This window comes from Labeo rohita, chromosome 13, assembly GCF_022985175.1.
Source record: "Labeo rohita strain BAU-BD-2019 chromosome 13, IGBB_LRoh.1.0, whole genome shotgun sequence".
NCBI classification, from domain to species: domain Eukaryota; kingdom Metazoa; phylum Chordata; class Actinopteri; order Cypriniformes; family Cyprinidae; genus Labeo; species Labeo rohita.
In genome coordinates this window covers 30,791,221-30,814,806 of record NC_066881.1, presented here as the reverse complement: position 1 = coordinate 30,814,806, position 23,586 = coordinate 30,791,221, and the positions used below count along the sequence as shown (strand labels likewise).

General features: G+C 33.8%; 1 protein-coding gene across 1 annotated transcript in view; it reads left to right on the top strand.

Annotated features, from left to right (window-relative positions):
* LOC127175035 (MAM domain-containing glycosylphosphatidylinositol anchor protein 1) overlaps window positions 1-23,586 on the top strand; it is a 250,165-nt gene that overhangs the window by 132,229 nt on the left and 94,350 nt on the right. The window contains exon 6 of the mRNA XM_051125843.1: window positions 1,464-1,596. Coding sequence (XP_050981800.1) covers window positions 1,464-1,596 — 133 coding nt within the window. The remainder of the gene's footprint in view (window positions 1-1,463; window positions 1,597-23,586) is intronic.

The window sequence follows — 23,586 nt, the reverse complement described above, 5'->3', positions numbered from 1 at the left end:
CCGAAGATCTGAATTAAATGATTCACGAACCCGCTCCTAAATCCCGATTTGAATCAAAAGATTCGAACCGGCTCCTAAGTTCCGATCCAAATGATTCGCGATCCGCGCCCCTATCAAGATAATGATTCACGAACCATTTCAGATCGCGACTTTGCGAGGTTCGCGAACCCGCACTGAACTTCCGATCTGAATCAAATGATTCGTGATACGCGATCTGAATCATTTTGCGACACAGTGGTTTAACTGATTCGGAGTTTCGAAAATCTCCGTTTCACCCATCACTATACGTGCTTTTTAAAATTATTACAAGCGATGTTAAAACTCGAATATGAATGTCTCTTTTCACCTTTTTGCTAGTGAATCTCTTGAACTAAATGATCGAAATCACGAGTTTGAAGCAATCGGAGCGGTTCCAGGGTAAATGACTCCCTCAATTGAATCGGCTCGTCTGTTCCTCCGTTTTTCGCATCTTCAGCCATGTTTACACGACGGTGTCAGTACTATTACTGGCCTAGCTCGCTAGTTTTATGACATTAACTGAAAAAAGAGAAAAAGGTATGATGTTTACAAATAATATATCCATATTTCAATTCCAAAGATGACATCCAACACTAAACACGGACATAGGTGAGCTAACAGGTTTACTGCTAACTAGTCAAAATACTCAAACTCTATACACAAAATGCAAGTTAGACGGAAACATTGTGCATTATGTTCGAGTTTGTAGCTTAATTCAAGCTACAAATTTTAATTTTAAAGAGTTTAACCACTGCAATTCAGTTGGTGACTTAGTTCAGTTGAAAACATCCAGTCATCTCATACCATTGAAGTGAATGTTATTTATCAGTATATATTGTAACAAATAACGTTATTTGAGAAATTGTTATATCTGATTAGATTAGTCTGTACAGAGTGATAGTCAATGTAAAAAGAGCAAATGGGAGAAGCAGATGAACACAAAACAGCATAACATAAAGTTAAAGAGGGTAAACTTTATCATTCAACTGAACCGTGGAGGTATGTTTTAAACACTTAAACAACCTTATATGTTTTGCTCCACCCATGTATTAAATGTGCATGTCTGAAAGATTTTTTAGCGTATTTACTTTAACTTCTCAAGTAATATCAGTTTCAGATGCAGCCGACATTACAACAACAATGGTTGGTTACTTGTTAAATGTGTGATTGTATTTTGTAGTTTACACTTGTGTTGGCCTTGTCTCTGTCCAACTCTGTGATACCCCAGGTGGGAAAATGTGATTTCATATTTTAAATATGAATTAGTCAAAAGTAGTCAAATTATACAAAAAGAAAAATTCTACAAGCACAAATGGCACTGTTTCCAGAGGATGACCGAAAGACATTATTTTGTTGTCATTATGTGTAAATGCATGTTTTGACTAAGAGAAAAAAATGTTTTTGTGTGCTGTATTTTTACCATGTGAATATGTGTGTGTTTGCAGGGTGAGACAAAGGTGCTGAAACTGAAAAACCTCCGTCCACAGGACTTTGCTAATTACACCTGTCAGGTGTCCGTCCGGAACGTGTGTGATATTCCAGACAGCTCAGTCACCTTTCGCCTTACCAACACCACCAGTGAGTTCACATCCATGCTCGAATTTGCTCTCATTCCCTCTTTATACAGCAGCTGTAGTGAGTTTTGCATTTGAATTTTGTGAACCTTTTGTGAAAGTTCTTCTTTAATTTTATTTTGCTCATTTTAATGCAGGAATAGTATTTCTTTTTGCAGTTAGCATTACAGAAACTGTAGGAGAAAATGTCTTTTCGCCTTCACATCTTTTTATTATTTTTTTCTTCTCAAACGTTCCTTTTCCCCTGGGTTATGTGTTGACCTGTCAGGTTTAATTCACCTTTCTTTGATTACATCTTCACTTTTAATCTTGCGTTCTTTCTATTTTCCGTTCTCTCGTTCACTGTCTGTCAGCGCTGTGGAGACGTTAAGCCCAGAATAACACAGGAACAGTCACGTGTGTCTTTGATCATGTTGGTCTCTGCACTGGTTTGCGTCTCAGGTCTGTCTCTGTTCTGAAGGCAGACATCACTGTCATTGTGCTGTCCTGTGCTTGCCTGAAATCAGCGAACTGACAGGATGTGTGATTTCCCTTGTTGGAATAGATTTGTTAGAGCTGTGGCCTAGTGGTGCCCGTATGGGGGAATGTGAGTTCACATCTTATCCTGATATCATTCCCCCTTCTCCTCCCTATCATTTTTATGCCTTCTGTCTATTACACTTTGAATTAAAATTGGAAGAAGTGCAATACTGGAATTTGAACTTCAAAAGTTGTGTTAAAGTGCAAGAATATATATATTTTTTTTACATAAATATGGCTTAATAAATGAAAAATAATAAACAGCACACCAAGCTGTAATATTTGGCAAGGTTGATTTATTTTATATACTTCTAGACATCATAAGATGTTTTTAAAAGAAGTCTCTTAAAGAAGTCTCTTATGCTCCCCAAGGCTGCATTTCATTAGTCAAAAATACAGTAAAAACAATGATATTGTGAAATATTTACAATTTATTCCTGTGATGCAAAGCTGAATTTTTCAACTTCATTACTTACTCTTCAGTGTCACATGATCCTTCATTCTAATATGCTGATTTACTGCTCAAGAAACTTATTATCAGTGTTGAAAACACTTGTGCTTTTTTCATATTTTTGTGTGAAACTAATACATTTTGTTCTGAATTGGAATTTAGAAGACTTTAATAATTTGATTGACTTAGAAAAAAAAACTGATTTTTTTATCTAGAACTTACATTAGAACTTTTTAATATAAAAAAAACATCATAAATGTTTTGTTAACACTTTGCAATATCAGTGCATTAATGCTATTCAAGAACGAACCTTCACTACGACATGACTTCATGTGTGAATAATGACCATCTTGACTACATGTCTGTTAGTTAATAATATTAATTAACACAAGATTTCATACATGAATTTACATTACATGTCATAGTGAAGGTCAGTTCTTGATTAGTACATGCCTTAACTCATCATCAGTTCATATTGAAGTAGTACTTAAATTATGTATTAGGACATGATTTTTTGTGAACTGTTATTGCAAATTGTTAGTAGTTTCTTTCTGTCACTTTTGATCAATGTAATGCATCCTAGCTGAATAAAAGTAAGAAAAAAATTATATATATATATATATATCTTTGTGACAACTAGCCCTGTTTTTTTTTCACATGCTGTCAAAAGGTTTCTTAGAGCGAAGGCTGATGAAAGATCCTTCTCTGTTAACTAACGTTTCTTCATCATCAAGATAAATAGTTTGTGTAATCCATAATGAACTGAATTCACCGCAAAAGCAAAAATACGCCTGTGACTGGCAAATGAAAGCGAAATCTTTGCTAGAACAACAAAAAATGCAACTACAATACCCAGAGAAACCCTTTATGAATTAGTCATGTAAAAAACATGTTTGTTCGTGTTCAAATTAGCAGCATTAAGAATTCATGCTCGCGAAACGAGTTCAAAGCTTTCCGAGAAAATCTAACAGTATCCCAAAATATCCCCCCCTCATGTGTGTCTTTATTTCCCTCGATTCTCGTTCTCTCTCTCTTGATGAGTTTGAAAGGCTGTTGATTCTCCTCTTTCTGCTCTCTCCACTAGAAAGGCAGCTGTGAAATAGTCAATAGAGATGAGTGAGTCTAGAGTGACAATATCAGAAGTCTGTACCTCTCGCACAAATACACACACACGCACGCTCCACGGCGCCCCATCGGTGTCCTGCCCTGTGGAGAAACAACACACTGCTGCAAATTGGAATTTGTTTTCCGCGTGGCAGGAGCGCGTGGCTCGCGTGCACGCAGCTCGTCGCAGAAAGAACAAAACACTGATTTGTTTTTCTGTTGATTTTCATTTTCTTTCCTCTGAACTGACGAGCAGGAAGGGGGCGAGATGAAATTGGAGGGAGCAGGAGAAACGCGTGTCGGATGCTGCGCTGAAGTTTGAGAAGTTGGTCTCTTTAGAGGGTAGAGTGAAGGAGACTGCGTCTGTGCACAGGATTCAATGCGCTGTTTTAAATTACGGGTCGATCGTGACATGTAACTCCAAACCTAGCTGGTCAGCGTACGCTTGTGTGAAGGTCAGAGCTCAGATCAGAGAGAAAGACCTGCTTTAACACAGGTTTTTAAAAGCAATTCGATCTTTTTTCATAAATCTGGTTTTACTCTTATACACTACCATTCAAAAGTCAGTAAGAAATTAATACTTTTATCCAATAGACCAATTATAGATTTGTAAACATTCGGGATATGCATGCATCACGGTTGCAGAAAACCCCGTATAGATAGCCTTTACGGCTAGAGAATTACACGGATACGGTACAAAATAGTTACATTTAAAAAGATTATGGATTATATTGATTAGATGACATTTTCAAAATGTTCTCCGCACATTACAAGAGCTTGTCACCCAGTGATAAGCACTGTTATTCAATGACAATTGACGTTAGATAGTGGGATAGTCTTGCAGATCCGAAACAGGGGTGATGTTTTTTTTTTGTGGGCGGAGCGTATCTGGTGCCAAAAAATGATGGTTTTCAAGTGGCAGTCTATGGAGCCATGGAATAAAAGAATAAAAAAAGATTCATTTTATTTCAAAATTCTGACTTTATTCTTGCAATTCCAAGATTATATCTCACAAAGGAAAAACAGCTTGTCATTCTCTCTTTTCCCCTCGGCTCAGAATAGAAGTTTATTTCCCACACTTCTGGCTTTTTTTCCCTCAGAATTGACAAACTCACTATTTTTGAGTTAAATCGAGTTGTAAAGTCTGAATTAGGAGGTTTGCTATAAACGTTTCCGAGAAAAAAGTCAGAATTGTGAGAGAAAATAAATAAATGTTATGTAAAAATGTTAATAGTAATGGGTTTACATAATATTTAATGCTGTAACTGTAGGGCTTATACAATACGTCTCCTATGAACAGCATGTGAATGTTATGTAGACCTATTGTTTAAATCAAATTTATGCTTGGATTCATGGATTTTACCCGTTTACCTCCACTTGTTACCAGCTGCAAATGATGTAACTGTGATGTCTACTCCAAATTGGTCTATAAGGACACATTAAATTGTTTAAAAGTGACAGTAAAGACATTTTTAATGCTACAAATAAATGCTATTCTTTTTATTAATCGAAGGAAAAAATCCAGGTTTCCACAAAAAAGCACAGCACAGGTGTTTTCAACACTGATAATGAGAAGAAATGTTTCTTGAGCAGCAAATCAACATAAGAGAATGATTTTCAGGGCTCGAAAATTAACTTTTTTTTACTTGGTGGCACTGGTGCTCCCAAATTCAAAACGTTAGGAGCACCAAATAAAATGTAGGAGCACCCAATGAATATTAAGGAGCACCACAACTGCCAATTGAGAGGAACGGCCAGCAACACCCTGATGATTAATAGCTTCACCAGTCAAATGGGCTGATTTTGAAAGCCTTTTTTTTTAAATAATTATTTATTGCCTTAAGAAGGGGACAAGAAAGAATGAAAATATGAGTACATGAACAAGATGTTTATTTTCTCTATTACAGGTCAAACTCCCTGTAGATATTTAAATTAGAGGCAGCCACTGTTTTTTTTTTAAACTTAATCCACACAAAGATGCTGCATCCATAAGTCGTTTCTGGTTTAAATTAGATTATAATTTCAATATCTGAAGCAAAAACAGAATGCACAAAAGCACATGTGCTATAGAACATGTGCTTACCTTGTGCTATAGAACAGGTCTATACCTTGTTCTTTTATTAAACAAACAAAATAGTCTTAAGTTATTTATATTATTTACACAACGGCATGTCATTTCTGTCTCTACGTGGATACGCGTCTACAATTTCTCCGCAAATACGCGGACAGGATCTTGGAGTCCATTCATAAAAACGCATCGCGACATATGGACTAGTGTCTGTAAATATTAAAATGCAAAAAGACGGTTTAAATATGAATCCTGAATCCTGGAAAAATAGTGAAGCACACGTGAGGCTCACGGTGGTTTTCGGCCTTTGGGTCTCATTATATGACGAAATAAACACATGAACTTAATCTCCAGAGCTGCTGTGAGTCACTTCATGTGAATTTTACTGTTTCATTTGAGAAAATTAACATCATATCATAGTGTGTATACACAAAAACTAACCAGCAACCTGTCAAAATAAAAGTACAGTTTAACATGTAACAGAAATATATTAGTCTTGTATTACTTTAGTACAGTATAATGTAGGTGTTTATATATTCCTATTTCTGGCAAATTAAAAAAAAAAAAAAAAAAAAAAAAAAAAAAAAAACTACTAAAACTATTAAATGCTAAAAAAAATAAATATTACAACAAGATTAACCATCTAATTGTAGAAAAAGACTCTACAATTATTATAAATTTTTTTAAACAGAATATTCACACAATTTTTCTTCCATGTATTAATTTTAACAGATAAACCTCTGTTTGTTTGGCAACAAATAAAAGGGTTTAATTTTCATTTAATTTAATAAATAAATGTTTAATGCCTTCATTTAATTATCAGAAAAATTAAAACAAGAATTTCTGAAAAAAAAAGAAAAGAAAACGATTGTAGGGCCCTATTGTTCAAAATATTGAAATTGAGATTTTTCGACTTATTTTTTCACTGAAATAAATATACAGAGAGTAAAGAGTAAAGTATCGCACACTCCTAATTGCAATGCAGTGCAAATCCAGAACAGAGATTGGTTGAAAGAAAACGTTTGGAGCAAAAACCGTCCAGTTCTGAGTTCCAGCGGAGCGCAATGTGAGTGATTGACAGCTAATATCTAAAATCTAGTGATCGACCGATATTGATTTTTTTATTACCGATACCGATTATTTGCATAATTATGCGCCCGATAACCGATATGCAGAACCGATATTTATTTACTGTTATAAAGTAAATTAGTGACTGAGTAAAGTAAGTCCATGCTTCACTTTAGTTTTTCCTCCTTTAAGTCATCCTACAAAGTTTTGAAAATTAGCATATAACAAACAAACATAACACATAAAACATCGTATTTTATTGTATTTCTCAACTGGCATGTTATATCAGAATTACTAATATTGTTTTCGTCGTTCTGTTCTGAAATGCCTGCTGACAGCACGGTTTATCTATGCATTTACATAGAAGTATACTCAAACTGTGATCGCTGTTAAAGATAATACATAATTTCCATAGGGTTGTACATATTTAGAAGTGTATTAGAAAAATAATGGTTATATAGTACGTTAATATAATTGAGGGTTTTAAACAAGTGAATTTTGTTAAAAGTTACATGCGGTGGCCATCAGAGCGTCAACCCGGTGAGTGAACTTAGAGCCCTGCATTTCACCCCGAGCCCGATGGGCCCTGACTTTTTTTACGTCCTTCGGGCCGGGCTTCGGGCCAATATTCACGTCATAGCTCAGATGCGGGCCGGGCTTCGGGTCTGTTTTATGCTTCTTCTTATTTTTATACTTTTGACATCCACAATTTATGGTGATGAAAAAGTTCCGCGCTGGTGAAAACAACACAAAACTTCACTTTCGCTTTCACTTTTGAGACCGGCTCGGAAGGCGTTTAGTGTCTCCATCAGCAGCATCAGCGAGCGCGCCTTCAACGCAGCGGGAAGAGATTTGCGTTTAAGTGCACGCAATAGGCTAAAGCTTGCTGCAAAGCAAAAAGTAATTACCATGAATGTGTCAAAGGGGAAAATAGTAAGGAGATTTTTTAGATTTATTAATAAACTAGTGTTTTGATTTCAGGAAAAAATGCAGATCCGGACTCGCCATCTTCTCTTTGGACGCCCCTTTAAAAAGCATCATTACAGATTACATAATGAAAGAGTTTTTGTTTTCGGTTTGATCCATTTCGTTAAGTAATAATTTTGAGCTTTCTATAGGTATATTTATCATGTCTGTGCGGTTTGTATTCGCTGAGTGTCGATTTATTTTTGTGAAGCGCTCCTGTTGAGACAACAGAAAGCGCATAATGATTGTTTTATAAAAGCACCGTTTGCAACATTTTGTTGATATTGTGAGTACAGACAAATAAAAGTAGACCCTTTACAGTTCCAAATGATGTATTACTCTACCTTTATGAGCAAAAATGACGGAATAATTAAATAGTTTCCACTGAAAGAAATGTTTTTAGTGATCACGCTGGCGCCTCCGTGTCCTGTAAGCAGCTTTAGCTTCCGCTCTCCGCACAAACCATTGGGTATGTGCCTAATAGCGCACATTTATCCAAGTTTAACATTGAAACTAACATTGCTTTATACTTTAACTCTTTTAGACCTATATCTATAGATTTTATTTAAGGTAAGGATTATTAAGTGAGTAAGTTCGAGCTATTTCTTATGACGGTTTAAGCTTATATGTGACTTCATAAGACTATAATGAACATACAACAGAGAGAGAATTAAATTCAGCGCTTTCATTTCCAGCATGTGCTAATTCATGGCTGTATATTATTTAATTCAGGCAAAATTATGTTCATTGGGACAGGACTTAAATAAATTTACGTGACTGTAAGTTCGTCTCTATTTCTTAGAGTCAAGCTGCATAAACTAGTTACATATCAGGCATTTATGTATCACATCTAATATGAGCATTAATGGCTGTTATATTAAATAAAGTTGACTAATTACAGCAAAGCAAGAAAGTAGGCTATGCTTTGCCTTTGCACGCCGTTGTTGTCGGGTCTCCCCTCCGGTGCGTTAAATGCGCGCAATTCTCAAAACAACCACAAGACAGCGGCGTTTATCGGTGAACCCGATATTACAAAACCGATAACCGATTATGGTAAAATGCTTAAATATCGGGAAAAATATTGGTAAATCGATATATCGGTCGATCTCTACTAAAATCTGCATTAAAGCTAAGAATGTAAAGATGAAGTTTAATTGGTTATGTAAGCTAATGTTGGATAGAACGGCTCACTGTAGCAGCTCACAGCAGTCATATACTGTGCAATACTTAGTGAAAGTTTTGTAAAGAAATGAAAACAAGTCACACCACAACAATTACTGCACTCGCACAAATGCTCCCAAATATATTTTGAGGTCGCGCAGATTAAATTCCGGGAGCATATGCAACCAAAACGGTCACAATTTCAAGCCCTGATTTTTAAAGGATCATGTGATGGCGAAGACTGGAGTAATGATGGTGAAAATAAAACTGCATTACAGGGGGAAAAAGCATTTTAAAACATATTACAATAGAAAACAGCTATTTTAAATTGCAATAATATTTCACAATATTACTGTTTTTACTGTATTGTTATTATCAAATAAATGCAGCCTCAGTGAGCATAAGAGACTTTCAAAACATCTTCAGAAACATTTAAAAATCTCAAATTTTGAATGGTAGTGTGTCATTCTGGTATTTATTTATAACAGCATTAATTTAACATGACTGACAAAAGTTACCTCTGGAAGACATACTTTATATTCCATTTATATTCATTTATATTCTTGTTATATTTTTCCTTTTTGCCTTAATATTTTATGTTTCAGATGCTTAAAGATGGTTGTCTGATGAATCAGAAAGTAGTTCTACTAGTGAAACATTTGAATTGATGTCTAGCTGTCAATTTGAAGGTTTTTGCATTTTAAACCAGTTAAAACCAATAAAATGTCTCAATATGTATCATTTTATTTGATAAGATACTTCTTCCAGTTCATTCGTCATACTGGAAATCAAATCAAGATGCAGTATTCTATGCACTTTTCTGTATACTTCACATGTTAGAAAACTTAGCAGGCCATCAATATTCCATATACACAGTAAGTTTGCGAACTCTACAAAGTTTGCATACTATATAGTTTGGCAATAGTGCAAGGACTAGTTTGGGATTCCATGTTATGATTAATTAATATTTCGCCTCACCTCAGCTGTGGTAAAATCACTGCAACACAGTTTCAACTGGGTTGTTGCTTTAATAGAATACCGAGAAGACTCAAAAGGAGTCTGTTTGCACTTGGGTCACTAATATAAAAAATTTATCATATGTCACATTTATTTAAATCAAAGGCAATTTAATGACCTTAAAAACCTTTGGATTTTAGCCCTATGCATGTACGTGCCTATGCAAGTTCATCAAAGTTGTCCTAAGACAAGAACAAATATTGTGTTGGATTTATGACAACTTTGGTGAAAGGTTTTGATCCACTTCAAATCTTGACTACTATATATCAGAACAGCCTGGAAAACGTCAAAAAATGTGCACATACTTTTGTTTAATGCGTCGGTATTTGTTTAATTTTATGTTTGTTTTTTACTGTTCATATAGACATACAGGCAACATACAGATCAGTGTTTCCCACACATAGACGAATCTGTGGCGGTGCGCCACAGATTAAATTCCGACCGCCACAGATTCAACACCGACCAAAAAAAAAAATTAAAAAAATCAATACCGACCGTCACATATTGCGTTTCGTTATTCTTTTGTACGCTATTTAAAACACGCAGCGAATTCGTTCAACTGCATTTCCTTTCCCTGCTGTCTCTTCATCTCTCTGTTACTCACGCGTCTCTCCCTCACACACACACACACGCACACAGCCCCTCCCCTCCGTGCACACCACGTCTGTCTGGATCATCTGTGGAGAGAAGACGGCTGGCGAAAGTTTGGTATCTCGTGAACACTTTTAACACACAATCACAGATTAAAAAGTGCTATAAAATATTTTATATTCTGAATACAATAGTTTCAGTGTGTTGATGTTACTGTAAGTCCCGACCCTTAGCAAACGCGATTGCGCCTTATTTAGAAAGTTAACTAGTCGCAAGTTTGTGGTAAAATGTAGGCTAGCCTAGTTGGGTTGTCGAGGTCAAAACACTATATGTAGCAGCTGTGAATCAATAGGGCTTTAGAATCTTTTTTTAGAAAGCCCCGCAAAATAAGGTGCCCTAACAAAAGTTGCAGACTGTGCAGCAAGTAGGCTGTTGTATATGGTGTTAAATTAATGTAATAAAGTTCCGTGTAACCAATTATTAACCGTTTATTTAACCTTTAGGAATTAGGAAATCCCTTTAGGGGATCCAAACGTATCCCCTATCCAATCGTTCTTTTAATCTGCAAACCACCCCCCACCCCGGACAAACATCGAACACCGCCACACATTGCCTTCAAACCTGTGGGAAACACTGCAGATCATTGAAGAGGAAACAACTAATGTAACTCAATCCCATCACACTCATGCTCAGATGAAGCTTTAATTGGATAATTGTATGGCTGGGATTGAGAGAGCTGTAGAAGATCAGGAAGAGAGAGCGATTGTCATTATTCATAGAAAAGTGTGAGCCTAGTGGAACATTTTTCTCTTTCAAATGTTTTTTTTTCCACTCTTTTAATGTTTTCATATTTTCCTCTTGGCCAAATCCCACTACACTAGCATATGATGACCTGTCAGTTTAAACGCTTTGGAAGCATCAAAGAAAATGAACAGAAGGAAGTCGGAGAGGGTCTGCATAGGCAGCATTTCAGGCGTCATGCTGAAGCCCTGCTCACACTGGTCGCTAGTAGCCGGTAAATAAGATGTCATTCTGTTTTTGACAAAGAATTCATTTTCTTGGTGCCTAAAATTTAATTTTCAGGAGGGGAAAGTGTTATATATCCTAGCATGTGGGAATAGACAAATAGAAGAGTAAATAGTCTGGCTCATATTTGACTATATTATCTTATAGGATTGCATAGTTTCGTATTGACCCTGTTAATAGAAACCGCAATCCACTTTTGCTTATGTCACCTGACAAAATGCCATTTTGCCATTATTTTCACAATAATTAAGGAGAATTCCATTGGATTCTCAACCTTAATGTAAAAGAGAAAATAAAACATTTTTCATTTATAATTAGTATACACACATATATATATATATATATATATATATATATATATATATATATATATATATATATATATACAGAAAATATCACTTCCAAAACAAAGATACACATATAATGTACTCACCCCCTTGCCATCCAAGATGTTCATGTCTTTCTTTCCTTTGTCCTAAAGAAATTATGTTTTTGAGGAAAACATTTTAGCATTTTTCTCCATATAATGGACTGCTATGGTGCCCCGATTTTGAACTTCCAAAACGCAGTTTAAATGCGGCTTCAAACGAACCCAAATGCGGTAAACGATCCCAGCCGAGGAAGAAGGGTCTTTACTACGGAAACAATCTGTTATTTTACATTTAAAAAATACAATTTAAATACTTTTTAATCTCAACAGGGCTCGAAATTAACTTTTTTACTTGGTAGCACTGGTGCTCCCAACCTCAAAAAGTTAGGAGCACCAAAAAAAAATTAGGTACCACAACTGCCAATTGAGCAGAACTGCCAATACTTGGCCCGGCATTTCTTTGTAGTAATACACCGATCTTGATTCTTCATGGCCGATTCTGATTGCCGATGTTTTACAAGCAAATGGGCTGATTCTGAAAGCCTTTTTTAATATTTATTTTACGCCTTAAGCAAGGGACAAGAATGAATGAAAATATGAGTACATGAACCAGATGTTTATTTTCTCTATTACAGGTAGAGCCTTTAGAGGCAACCACTGCATTTTTAAACAGTCTACAGTATAAATAACAAAAAATAAGCAATGCAGTTCTTTCTTAGTTGTATTAATTGCAAACAATAAATGCAGCCATAATCAAAGTAGGCTACTCTCTCAGTATTCAAAGTGCAAATAGAGACCGAATTTTTCAAGCATGATCCAGAGCTATAGACAACTACACAACCTATTATAGCCTATAGCCTAGATATGTTATGTAGCCTAATTTGCGGGAGTCTCTCACTAAACGAGGGTTATTAAAATTGCTTTTGAATGCGCGTGCGCGTTCTACTTTCGGTCACGCGAAACTCTCGGCGTGCATTCTACAATAAATTAATTTAACAAAACAATTTGAAAGTGGGGGGACACAAATGGGATTGTGAAAATTGTGTCCCCAGTGGAAATAACGCCCCTGCGTGAGTGGAACTCTGCCGCTGAGTTATCATTTGATGTGAATGTATGCCGCGTTGTACAGTATATTGAGACGGAGGCGCCAGAATTGCGTCTGACAGAATGTGACGGCTAATATCTAAAATCTGCATTAAAGTTAAGAATGTAAAGATCAAGTATAATTAGTTGTGTAATGTTGGAGAGAATGGCGAAATTGTCACTGTATCAACTCACAGCAGTCTGGGCAGTAGTTAGGCTAGCGAAAGTTTTGTAAAGAAGTGAAAACAAGTCGCACCACAACAGTTTCTCGCACTCACACAAATGCTTCCAGATATATTTTGAGGTCGCGCAGATTAAATTTTGGGAGCATATGCGGCCAAAATGGTCGCAATTTCGAGCCCTGCTCAAACGCTCGTCTTGCCTTTCTCTCCCTAAACTCTGTGTATTCTGACTCAAGACAGTTAGGGAAAAATCGAAAAATTCCAATCGTATTTTCTCCCTCAACTTCAAAAATCATTTCAAAATCATCCTACATCCCTGCAGAAGCACAGACACAGTCTTTGCAAAGTGAGCATTCAAAGAAGATCAAACACCCTTAACAAAAGAGGTAAAACAGTGAAATATGATGATTTTGAAGAGAACATGAGATGGGAGTTTTTCGACACACCCTAACTGTCATGAACCGGAACAGAAACAGTCCAGGCAGAGTAAGACAAGACTAGCATTTGGCATTAAAAAGTATAGAAATAGTTTTATTTTTTAGTAAAATAACCGATCGTTTCACTAGATAAGACCCTTAAGACCGCGTTTGGGATCGTTTGAAGCCGCATTTAAACTGCCTTTTGGACGTTCAAAATCGGGGCACCAAAGCAGTCCATTATATGAAGAAAAATATTTTCCTCAGAAAACATAATTTTTTTGCGCTATTTTTTTAAATTCAGTTACATAAAAATGCAGATTTGTCTAAGTTGATTCCAAAAATAAGACTGATTACCCCTTGGCTAACTGCTAGTTAGCCAGACTAGTTCTTAAGACACTGTCTTAACACAGAGGCTAAGTTTATACAGCTGGCCCGGTTTTGTGGTCTGGGGTCACATATATCAAATCACTGTATTTATGCGAATGTTTTTTGTTAGTGTTTGCAATAATTTGCTTATGAAGCCATACATCCATTCAAAAATAAATAAATAAAATTTGATTAATTCACTGGATTATACCCCCAAAAATGTTATATGAGCTGGTGTTTCACTCAAACACACATAGGAGACTTATAGAATTGCTTTTTATGTAGCTTCTTTAGTCAAGACAGGACGTGCTTGTGATATTTGCCTGTGATTGGTAGAGGGCTGGAGAGATTATTTTTTCTTCAGGATTAGATTTTCTTTCACACACATACACACAAAGAACAGGTGCCATCTGGTAGATTGATATTTTTTTTTTTTTTTGTGTATCGTGATCCTGATGCTGTATTTGAGTTCATTCGACCTGTTAAAGGTGCTACACTAAATCGTCCTCCCTCATGCCAGTCATACTCTGAGTTCTGCTGTATGAACACACAGAGTGTCTAGTGTGTGCTTGTGTATCGAGCGCTGCTCAAGACTATATTGAAACTAGACGGATTTGACGAGATGTGTGACAGATGGTTGATGTTAAGGAAAATCTTTACTGGTTCTCTGAACGTCAGCCATAAATCTCAGCTTTATATCAAATCAACTGTATTACTGTATAGTTATTCATAACAAAAGTTCAGTGAAAATATCATTTTATATACCAAATAACCATGTGGTTATTATATAACAAAACAATGTTTTGTTAAATATTTTTTTGGGAATTAAATAGTTTATAAATGAACTATGATGTACTTCATCTCATTTGATTGTTTTCATTTTTATTTGGAATGGATGGATGGCTTCATAAACAAATTATTATTCATACTAATTTAATAAGTCTGACTTCACATTAACACTTGATTTACAGAAATGCTGATTAGTTTAACTATGTTTGAAGCCAATGAGGAAAAAAATGGCTAAACTCCTTTCTTTCTTTCTTTCTTTTTTTTTCTTTCTTTCTTTCTTTCTTTCTTTCTTTCTAACAGTTATTCCTGGGTTCTTAAATAATATATCTGTATGTATACGTTTTATGATTTTGTAGGAAACTCCAGACATAGATAAATAATTAAATAATTGAATACATTTTTAAACAAACAGACAGCAAATAAAAAATTTAAATGAAATTGGATTAAAAGTTTTAGTTGCATCAGTAGTCTTAAAATATTATTATCATTTTGCTGTATTATTAAAATATAGTATGTCAAGCAGTTCTACTGTATGTCTTTATACAAACTACCTAATGTAGGGCCCTATCAAATCTGTTTAATTTTTTTCCAAATTCCATTTTATTTTTTGCCAAATTCAGTTTTTTTTTTTTCATTTTAATTTTTTAGGATTCCGTTCCTTTCGTTTGGACTTAATGGTTAAATTAAATTTTAGTAATCAAAAAGCATGTCTAATTAATTGAAATCATGACGCTTATACAATTTAATAACAATTTATTAAATATTTTAACAAAAAAATGCATATTTAGGATCATGAGATTGATTTGATTAATTTGTTTTTTTTTTTTTTTTTTTTTGGTAATGAAATGAAGGCATAAAACATTAATTTATAATTAAATGAAATTACATTTATTTTGGCAAACAAAGTACTTCACAACAGAGTGTTACTGTTAAAATTAAAACTTGAAAAAATGGTGATTATTCCTTAATATTAATAAAAATGTTGTAAAATGTTGTATTATCATTAAGAAAAGTACATTCTACTGTACACAAATATATTTCTGTCACAATTTCTTCAACTTAAACTGAACTTTTATTTTGACAGGGTGAGGTAATTTACCTTAGTTTTTGTGTTGATGTTGATGAGTTTTTTTCTTCTCAAATTAAGTGGTAAAAGGCTCATGAAGAGACTCTCAGAGCAGTGTTAATTTTGACAGGCATTTTTGATTTAGTCTTAGTCTTTATCTTGAGACTAAATGCTTATTAGTCTTAGTCACATTTTAGTCATTTGAGTCTTTCATAGTTTTGGTCTTGTTTTAGTCGACGAAGTGTCATTGCATTTTTGTCAATTTTTAGTCATTACTATTAGTCAAACTGCAGTTACCCACATTTATTTATTAGCTCATGAGAAATTTGAATTTGATAGATTGAATTTGGAAAAACTAATAAATGATTTGGGTAGAGATACAAATTAAACTCATTTTTCAGATACAGTAGGTTTACTTAACATTTATTTAACTTTTTTGTTGGTTAACGTTAATAACACAAAGAGGTATTTATTTGGGAATGCTGTCACTTTAAGACGGAAGGCATGCATGTAATACTGACAGTGAAACACATTCAGTTTTTACCCACCTGTTTACATTCACTTAGGCCATAACTGACTATATTTATGTGAGATACTCAACAGGACAGACATTTGGACTAATGTGTGTATATTTGAGCACTGAGAAGTGGAGCGTGCGTGAGAGAGATCGCTTCTGGTGTGTGTCTATCGGCGCAATTTCGCCCGTGATTGTTTCAGATCACAAGTTCACGTTTTGGTAGCCTATCCGTCCACTACGGCTGTCGTACTGAGACTAGATATGCAAACGGCCCTTATGATCCAATGACAGGGATGCACATTTTGAAAGACAAGACCGTTAACTTAGGCTATTTGATGTATTTTGAATGTCCGGTAACGTAGTCCTCAAATAACATTGTAGTCCCGTCTCGTCTTGTTAATGCAGGCATAAATGTCGTCATAGTTTTTATCATCAGATATTAGTTTTAGCTCGTAAGCGTCTCGTCTTAGTCACAGAAAAAATGTTCGATAACGAATATTTTCCATCGTCGTCTTCGTTGACGAAATTCACACTGTCTCAGAGCAGCTGGAGAAATTTGGTCATACTGTTTTTTTTTTTTTTCTTTTGGTAAGAATGTTCAAAAACAACCCAGTTTGAATGAATCCTCATTATTTTTGACAGTTAATTCAAACAGCCTCCTCCCAGTTAATTATAGTTTGTACACACACACACTCTGTTTCCTGACTGGCACTTTTGTAAGTTTATTTTACAGTGTGTTTTCTCTGAAGTGCTTTTGTAATCTCCGTAGGCTCTCTTTGTTCTTATCTAGAGGGTTTGAACGCAAATGGTTTGTTTGTAGCTCAGATTACGGGGGTGAATTTCTGGCACCGGATACATGTTAATTAAAGCAGTGTGGGTTAATTTGCACCGCTTAACATGTGCTAGTGCTTTAGGGGTCATTGTCTTCCTGTTAGGATGAGTCTAATAAAGGGTTGGTTAAGCGTTGGTTAGCTGTGTTAATGTATCTCTGTCTCAGCCTCTTTGAGCCATTAGCTGGCAGTAATTGGCTGGGCTTAATTGCACAAGCTTGGTCCCCACGGCAATAGAGACGGCGGATGTCCGATCTCTCTATACTTGTTGCTCTGGTGATTCGCACTCCTTCACACACACATACTGAATGCTTCAGTGGTCACTCACATATATTTCCTCCTTCAGTCCATTTGTGTGTGAGGGAGGAAAAAGAGAGGCTTGTTGAAAATAACGTACTATTCTTACTATCTCTGTAGTGTATATTATGTAGACTGTGTGTAGCATGCAGTATGTTGCATGGCATGTTAAAGCTGTGGTGCTCATGTGGGTGATGTGGGTTTGAGTCCTGTCATGTTCTCTTTCTCTTCCCTCCAAAATGAGTATAAACAGCAGCTCTGAACCTGTGAGAAACAATGACCCCTGCCTTTTTTTTTTTTACAACATTGATCTCTTCCATATACATATGCAAGAACACAGCTGTGACTTTTCTATAGCGAAGCAGATTTAAACACGTGCTGTATGCGTAGCAGAGAGCAGCTGAGGGGAGATGTGTCTGATATTGATCAGTCTGTGTCTCGCTACACACACCTGCCGTCCCTTACCATCCATACACAGCGCTAATACACCATCAGGTGTAATGAGGATGAATGGGCTGCGTGTGTGTGATGTACACACTCATTTCCCCTTGGGAGAGGACATTTGCCTGTTAAAGGGACAGTTCGCCCAAAGAAATTTTTTTTGTTATCAATTTCTTACCTTCATGTCATTCCAGATTCTTTGCATGGATGTTTTTTTTCTCCCTGGATGAGTGACAGTCCCAAGTGACCACGGCTGCAAAATGCTTTTTTTTCTGTAGAAAATTGCTTAGTTTTAAACTGCTAATCAACTAATGAGCCATGTTTGATATTTGGTGTTGAGGAAGTTTATTTTATTTTATTTGTATATGTATATATATATATATATATATATATATATATAAAATTGCATTTTATTATTCATATTTATTTTATTTTATTACTTTTATTATTATTTTATTTAATATTTATTTTATTTTTATTGTACTTTATTAATTAATTTAATTAATTAATTTGTATTATTTTTATTTTATTTATTTAATATTCTTTTTTTAAGTCTTCAGTTTTTTAAGTCTTTTAAATATTTGATAAGAGGGCAAACTAAACACACACACACACGCACAAATCTATCAGACCAAAAAAACAAACAAACAAAACAAAAAAACAAAAAGAGATATCGGTAGGCTCAGTTCGGTTTCAGCTGTTAATCACTGAAAATATTCCCTTCTCTTCCTTTTTTAATTCAGCATATTTAAACTGATGAGCCATATTTGATGTTGAGGAAGTTTATTTTATTTTATTTTATTTCATTTTATTTATTTATTTATTTATTTTATTTGATCACTTTTTATATGATTTTATTTAATATTTATTTGATTTTATTGTATATTTATTTTTATTTAATTTTATTATTTTTTGTTATTTTATATTTATTTTATTTTACTGTTTTTATTTTTTCATTTTATTATTAATTTGATTTAATGTTATACTTTATTTTATTTTATTATGTTTATTTTATCACTTTTTATATTATATTATTTTCTTTTATATTTATTTTATTTATTTATTTATTTAATTATTTAATTATTTTTATTTTATTTAATTGTATATTTAATTTAATTGGATATTTTATGTTAATTGTATTTGATCACATTAGATTATTTTATTGTATATTTAATTTAATTTAATTATTTTATTTGATCACTTTTTATATTATTTTATTTTATATTTTATTTTAGTTTAGTTTATTTTATATTTATTTTTTATTTTATCTTATTTTATTATTTAATACAATTTTACAATTTTATTTTTATTTATTTTATTTTGAATATATTTATTACTTTAATTTTTATATTTTATTTTATTTAAATTTATTACTTTTTATTTATTTTTATTTTTTTGAAGTCTTCAGTAGTAAATTTAATTCAAAGGAGAAAGTCAACGACAAATCTAGATGCATATTTACACAAACAAAATCATAACATTTTCTGACTTAGATAAAAGGGCAGACTAAACACACACACATCTATCAAACAAAAAAAAGGGATATCGGTAGGCTCATTGCCATGCAGTTACGATTTATTTAACAGCACTAATTGAGACAGGCATTATTAAATCAGACAGGATAAATTGCTTTAATTATGTTATTGTCGTGTCTAACATTGCTGAGTACTAATTACTTTTCACGTGCTGTCACGGCAGCACGGCTCCGATAGCCTCGTTAATCTACCGTGCTTTTGCGTTACTACTTTTTTTTGTTGTGCAGAAGCCATCAGTGATTGACGCATGTGATTGGTGCGTGTGACACTGAAGTCGATGAACAATCCTGAAAGTGACATCCTTCACAAGAGACAGAGAACGCTTTCCGAGAAAAGAACGTTTTGCTGTGTTTGTCACGTCTAAAACCTTTAATAGAATCTTTCTAGGCTAAAAACAGTGACTGATATACAAAAATCACAGGCGCTGATGCACAGGTTCATGTCTGCTTTGTTTTTTGAGTTATGCGTTTGAAATAGTCATTACTTATTACTTTTGGATGGAAAATTAAATAAAGTGCACATAGTTATTTTATCAATCTGGAAGGAAGTTGTATTTACCGAATTGATACAGGCAGTTGAAGGAAAGTTTGACAGGTTAGCAGCATCAAAGCAAAAGATACTCTTAAGTTTTTCTTGAAGTGCTAAGTAGAAGTTAACAGCAATATATTCTGCTTTGTTACACTTTGAGTTATATCTGTGAGGTAATCTGTACTTATTACTTTTGGACAGATATAGATTTTAATCAAAACATTTTACACATTTTCCGCTTTCTGTGCTTTCAGCCATCCGCTGAGACTGCTGTGGCATTATTTCAGTTAATTTTTTACATGCCGCTCCATTATTGTAATTTAAGGCTGGAAACCCACTGCTTCTTTTTAAAACCAATAATCAAAAGCAGTTGGAGGATGATGTGTGGAATTTAATTATTTATCTGATTCCAGTGTAATTAATCAGAGTCAGTTAAATTAAGATGTAGAATCTTGTTCTTTGAAGCAAAACCTTTCTCAGCAGCTAACAGGAAAACAGAATTTAATATGAAAGTACAGTAAAATAGCTCTGACTTACCAGACACATCTCTGCTATTTTTTTATTGTGTTTTTGAGTTGCAGTTTTGTTGAATGGATTGTGAGCTTTGGGGTCAAAAGTTTCTATTCTATCCAGATGTCAGGTGGGACTGCACAATTTAAGATAGACCCAACCTACTTCTATTTCCTAGGTTAAACAACCTAGGAAATAGAAGGAGTTGTTTTAACACCGTAATTTATTATGGATAGTCTCCAGTTGAATGCCAGTTGCTGATGGAGGAAAGAGTCAGCTTCTCATTCTCTACCAAAGGGGGTTTGATAATATTAAAGTCAGGTGATTTGTCTGGCCAGTGCAGGTGTTGAAGTTCCTGTTGTTGCTCCAGCTGTCCAGGTTTTATGATCATAACTTGTTTTTTTTTTTTTTGTTTGTTTTTTTTACTTTTTTTTTGTTCATGTTTTAGCATTGGTGTCTGTGATGAAAGTTTTAACAGTTGCAGCTCTTTCATGGATGTTGGCTTTGTGAAGCTCTCTGTGGTCGGTTTTTGTGGAAACATGCTCTTCAAGGTGAATATTGAAGTTTGCTGTCAATTTGCAGCAGTAGTTCTGTGTTTGGACACAGTCCTCCATAGTGTTTGGCCATCCTTATTATTCACTTTCCGTTTTCACACACTTTTCTTCTTTGCTGATGAAGTCAGATTTTATTTTATTTTGACAATTGGCCTAATGGTTTTTGTTACTTTAAAAACATAATTGCAAAAACAGTTTTCCATTTAAAAAAAAAAAAAAAGAGCATTCAGTTTTGGAATGACAAGGTAAGTATCATTCACTTTCAGTTTTCACACACTTTTCTTTTTCACTGATCAAGTCATTATTTTATTTTATTTTATTTTATAATTATATTTTATTATAATTGCTAAAATTCTGTATTCAATTAAAAAATGATGTTGTCGATTAAGTCATATTTTATTTTTATTTTTTTTATATTTTTTATTTTATTTTATTTTATTTTGACAATTGGCCTAATGGTTTTAGTTACTTTTATAACTTTTTTTAGTTAATTGCAAAAACAGTGTTCCGTTAAAAACAAACAAACAAACAAACAAAAAACAGCATTCTGTTTTGGATCATATTTTATTCAAGTCATATTTTATTTAAATTTATTTTATTTTATAATTTAATTTATTTTTACTTAATTTTATTTTGACAGTTGGCTTGATAGTTTTAGTTACTTTAAACTTAAAAAAAATTCAAAATCAGTATTCAATTAAAAAAAAAACAACAACAGCAAAATAACAGCATTCAGTTTTGGAATGACAAGTGTCATTCACTTTCAGTTTTCACACACTTTACTGATCTTCTTCACTTCATTTTGTTATTTTTATTTTATTTTATTTTATTATTTCATTTTATTTTTTAATTTAATTTAATTGTATTTAATTTAATTATTTTATTCTATTTTGACAGAGACTGGACAGTTTTATTTACTTTAAACTTTAAAAACAATTGCAAAAATATTCTGTGTTCCATTAAAAAATATTGACAAGAGGATCAGTATCACTCACTTTCAGTTTTCACACACTTTTTTTTTCTTTTCTTTTCTTTTATATTGTTTTATATTGTTTTATTTTATTTTAATTTTATTTTGAGAGTTGGCTTGTATCATTCATTTTCAGCTTTCGCACACTATTTTATTTTATTTTATTTTATTTTATTTTTTATTTTAACTTAATTGAATCATTTTACTTTATTTTGAAATTTGGCTTGACAGTTTTTTTTTTGCTTTAAACTTTTAAAACATAATTGCCAAAACATTCTGTATTCCATTAAAAAAAAAAAGAAATAGCATTCAGTTTTGGAATGACAAGAGGATAAGTATCATTCACGTTTTTGCACGCTACTTTTTCGCTGAAGAAATCATTTTATTTTATTTTATTCCATTTTTAATAACATAATGTTAATAACAACATTCAGTTTTGGAATGACGCGAGGATGAGTATCATTTGCTTTCAGTTTTTGTGCACTTTTCTTCTTCGCTGATAGTTCGCAAATTTATAGTTGACAAAGAAAGTTTATAACCATGCAGTTGATGGTAGGCATTGACTGGAAGTCAGTGGCTACCATCAACTCTGTGGTCACTAGCCTCCTTTTAAATATCTTCTAATTTTGGAAGTCTGACAAGTCACCATTTCACAGAGCACTTGTACTAAACAGTGCTGAACACAACTTACATTGCACTGAAAGACAAACTACAGAATATAAACTATAAATAGATAATTAAAAAACGATCACAATGTTTGTTTTTGCACTGAATCCTTGTGAACACCTACACAAATAATATAAACTCCTTATAATAATAATAATGGTTGTTAACATTATGTTGTCCAACCCCTGTACTGAAGCAAATAAATGTTTAATTATAATCAACATATCAGCTCTGTCCACCATTGTGGATCTTGTGCATTCACCACAAAACCGTCATGCGATGCTGTTTGGAAAATAAGAAGACCTAAGAAGGCCACATATTTCACTTTCTATCTTCTCCTAAGTTAATTTCTGACCTTCATTTCTTTTAACTGAAATTTCCTTTATCCATTTCTCTTTGTGATAGGTTTGTGGAGCACAGAAGTGCAGCGGTTTGTAAAAGCGGTGTAAACTCTGTAAAACACATCAGTCCCATTATCGAGAGACAACAGTGGACTGATGCTGCACCGTCCCCCTTGTGCCGTTCTGGGAAATTAAAGCGATAAATTATTTCCTCCTCAGACCCTCTCTTTCTCCATCTATGTTTCAGTCCCTGTGATCTGTCTGTTATTTGTAGAACAAATAAGATTGTTGTATGTGGCTGAGAGCTTGTAGAGTTGTTGGCAGTACAGAAGCCCAGATCCGCTCCAGTCTGGTGCTGGAGTCCATCAGGATCAACTGAGATTTCAGCAGATGTAATGCACAAGAGCTTAGTGAAGAGATCAGAGCAGTTTCGGGTCGTGCTTTCTGTCTTTCTGTCTTTTTTGTATAAATTGTTTTTGTTATTTAAACTGTAGTTCCAATTGAATTTATTTTTAATACAATTTTGATTTGGGGGTGAAATATGGCCCAGAAATGTTCT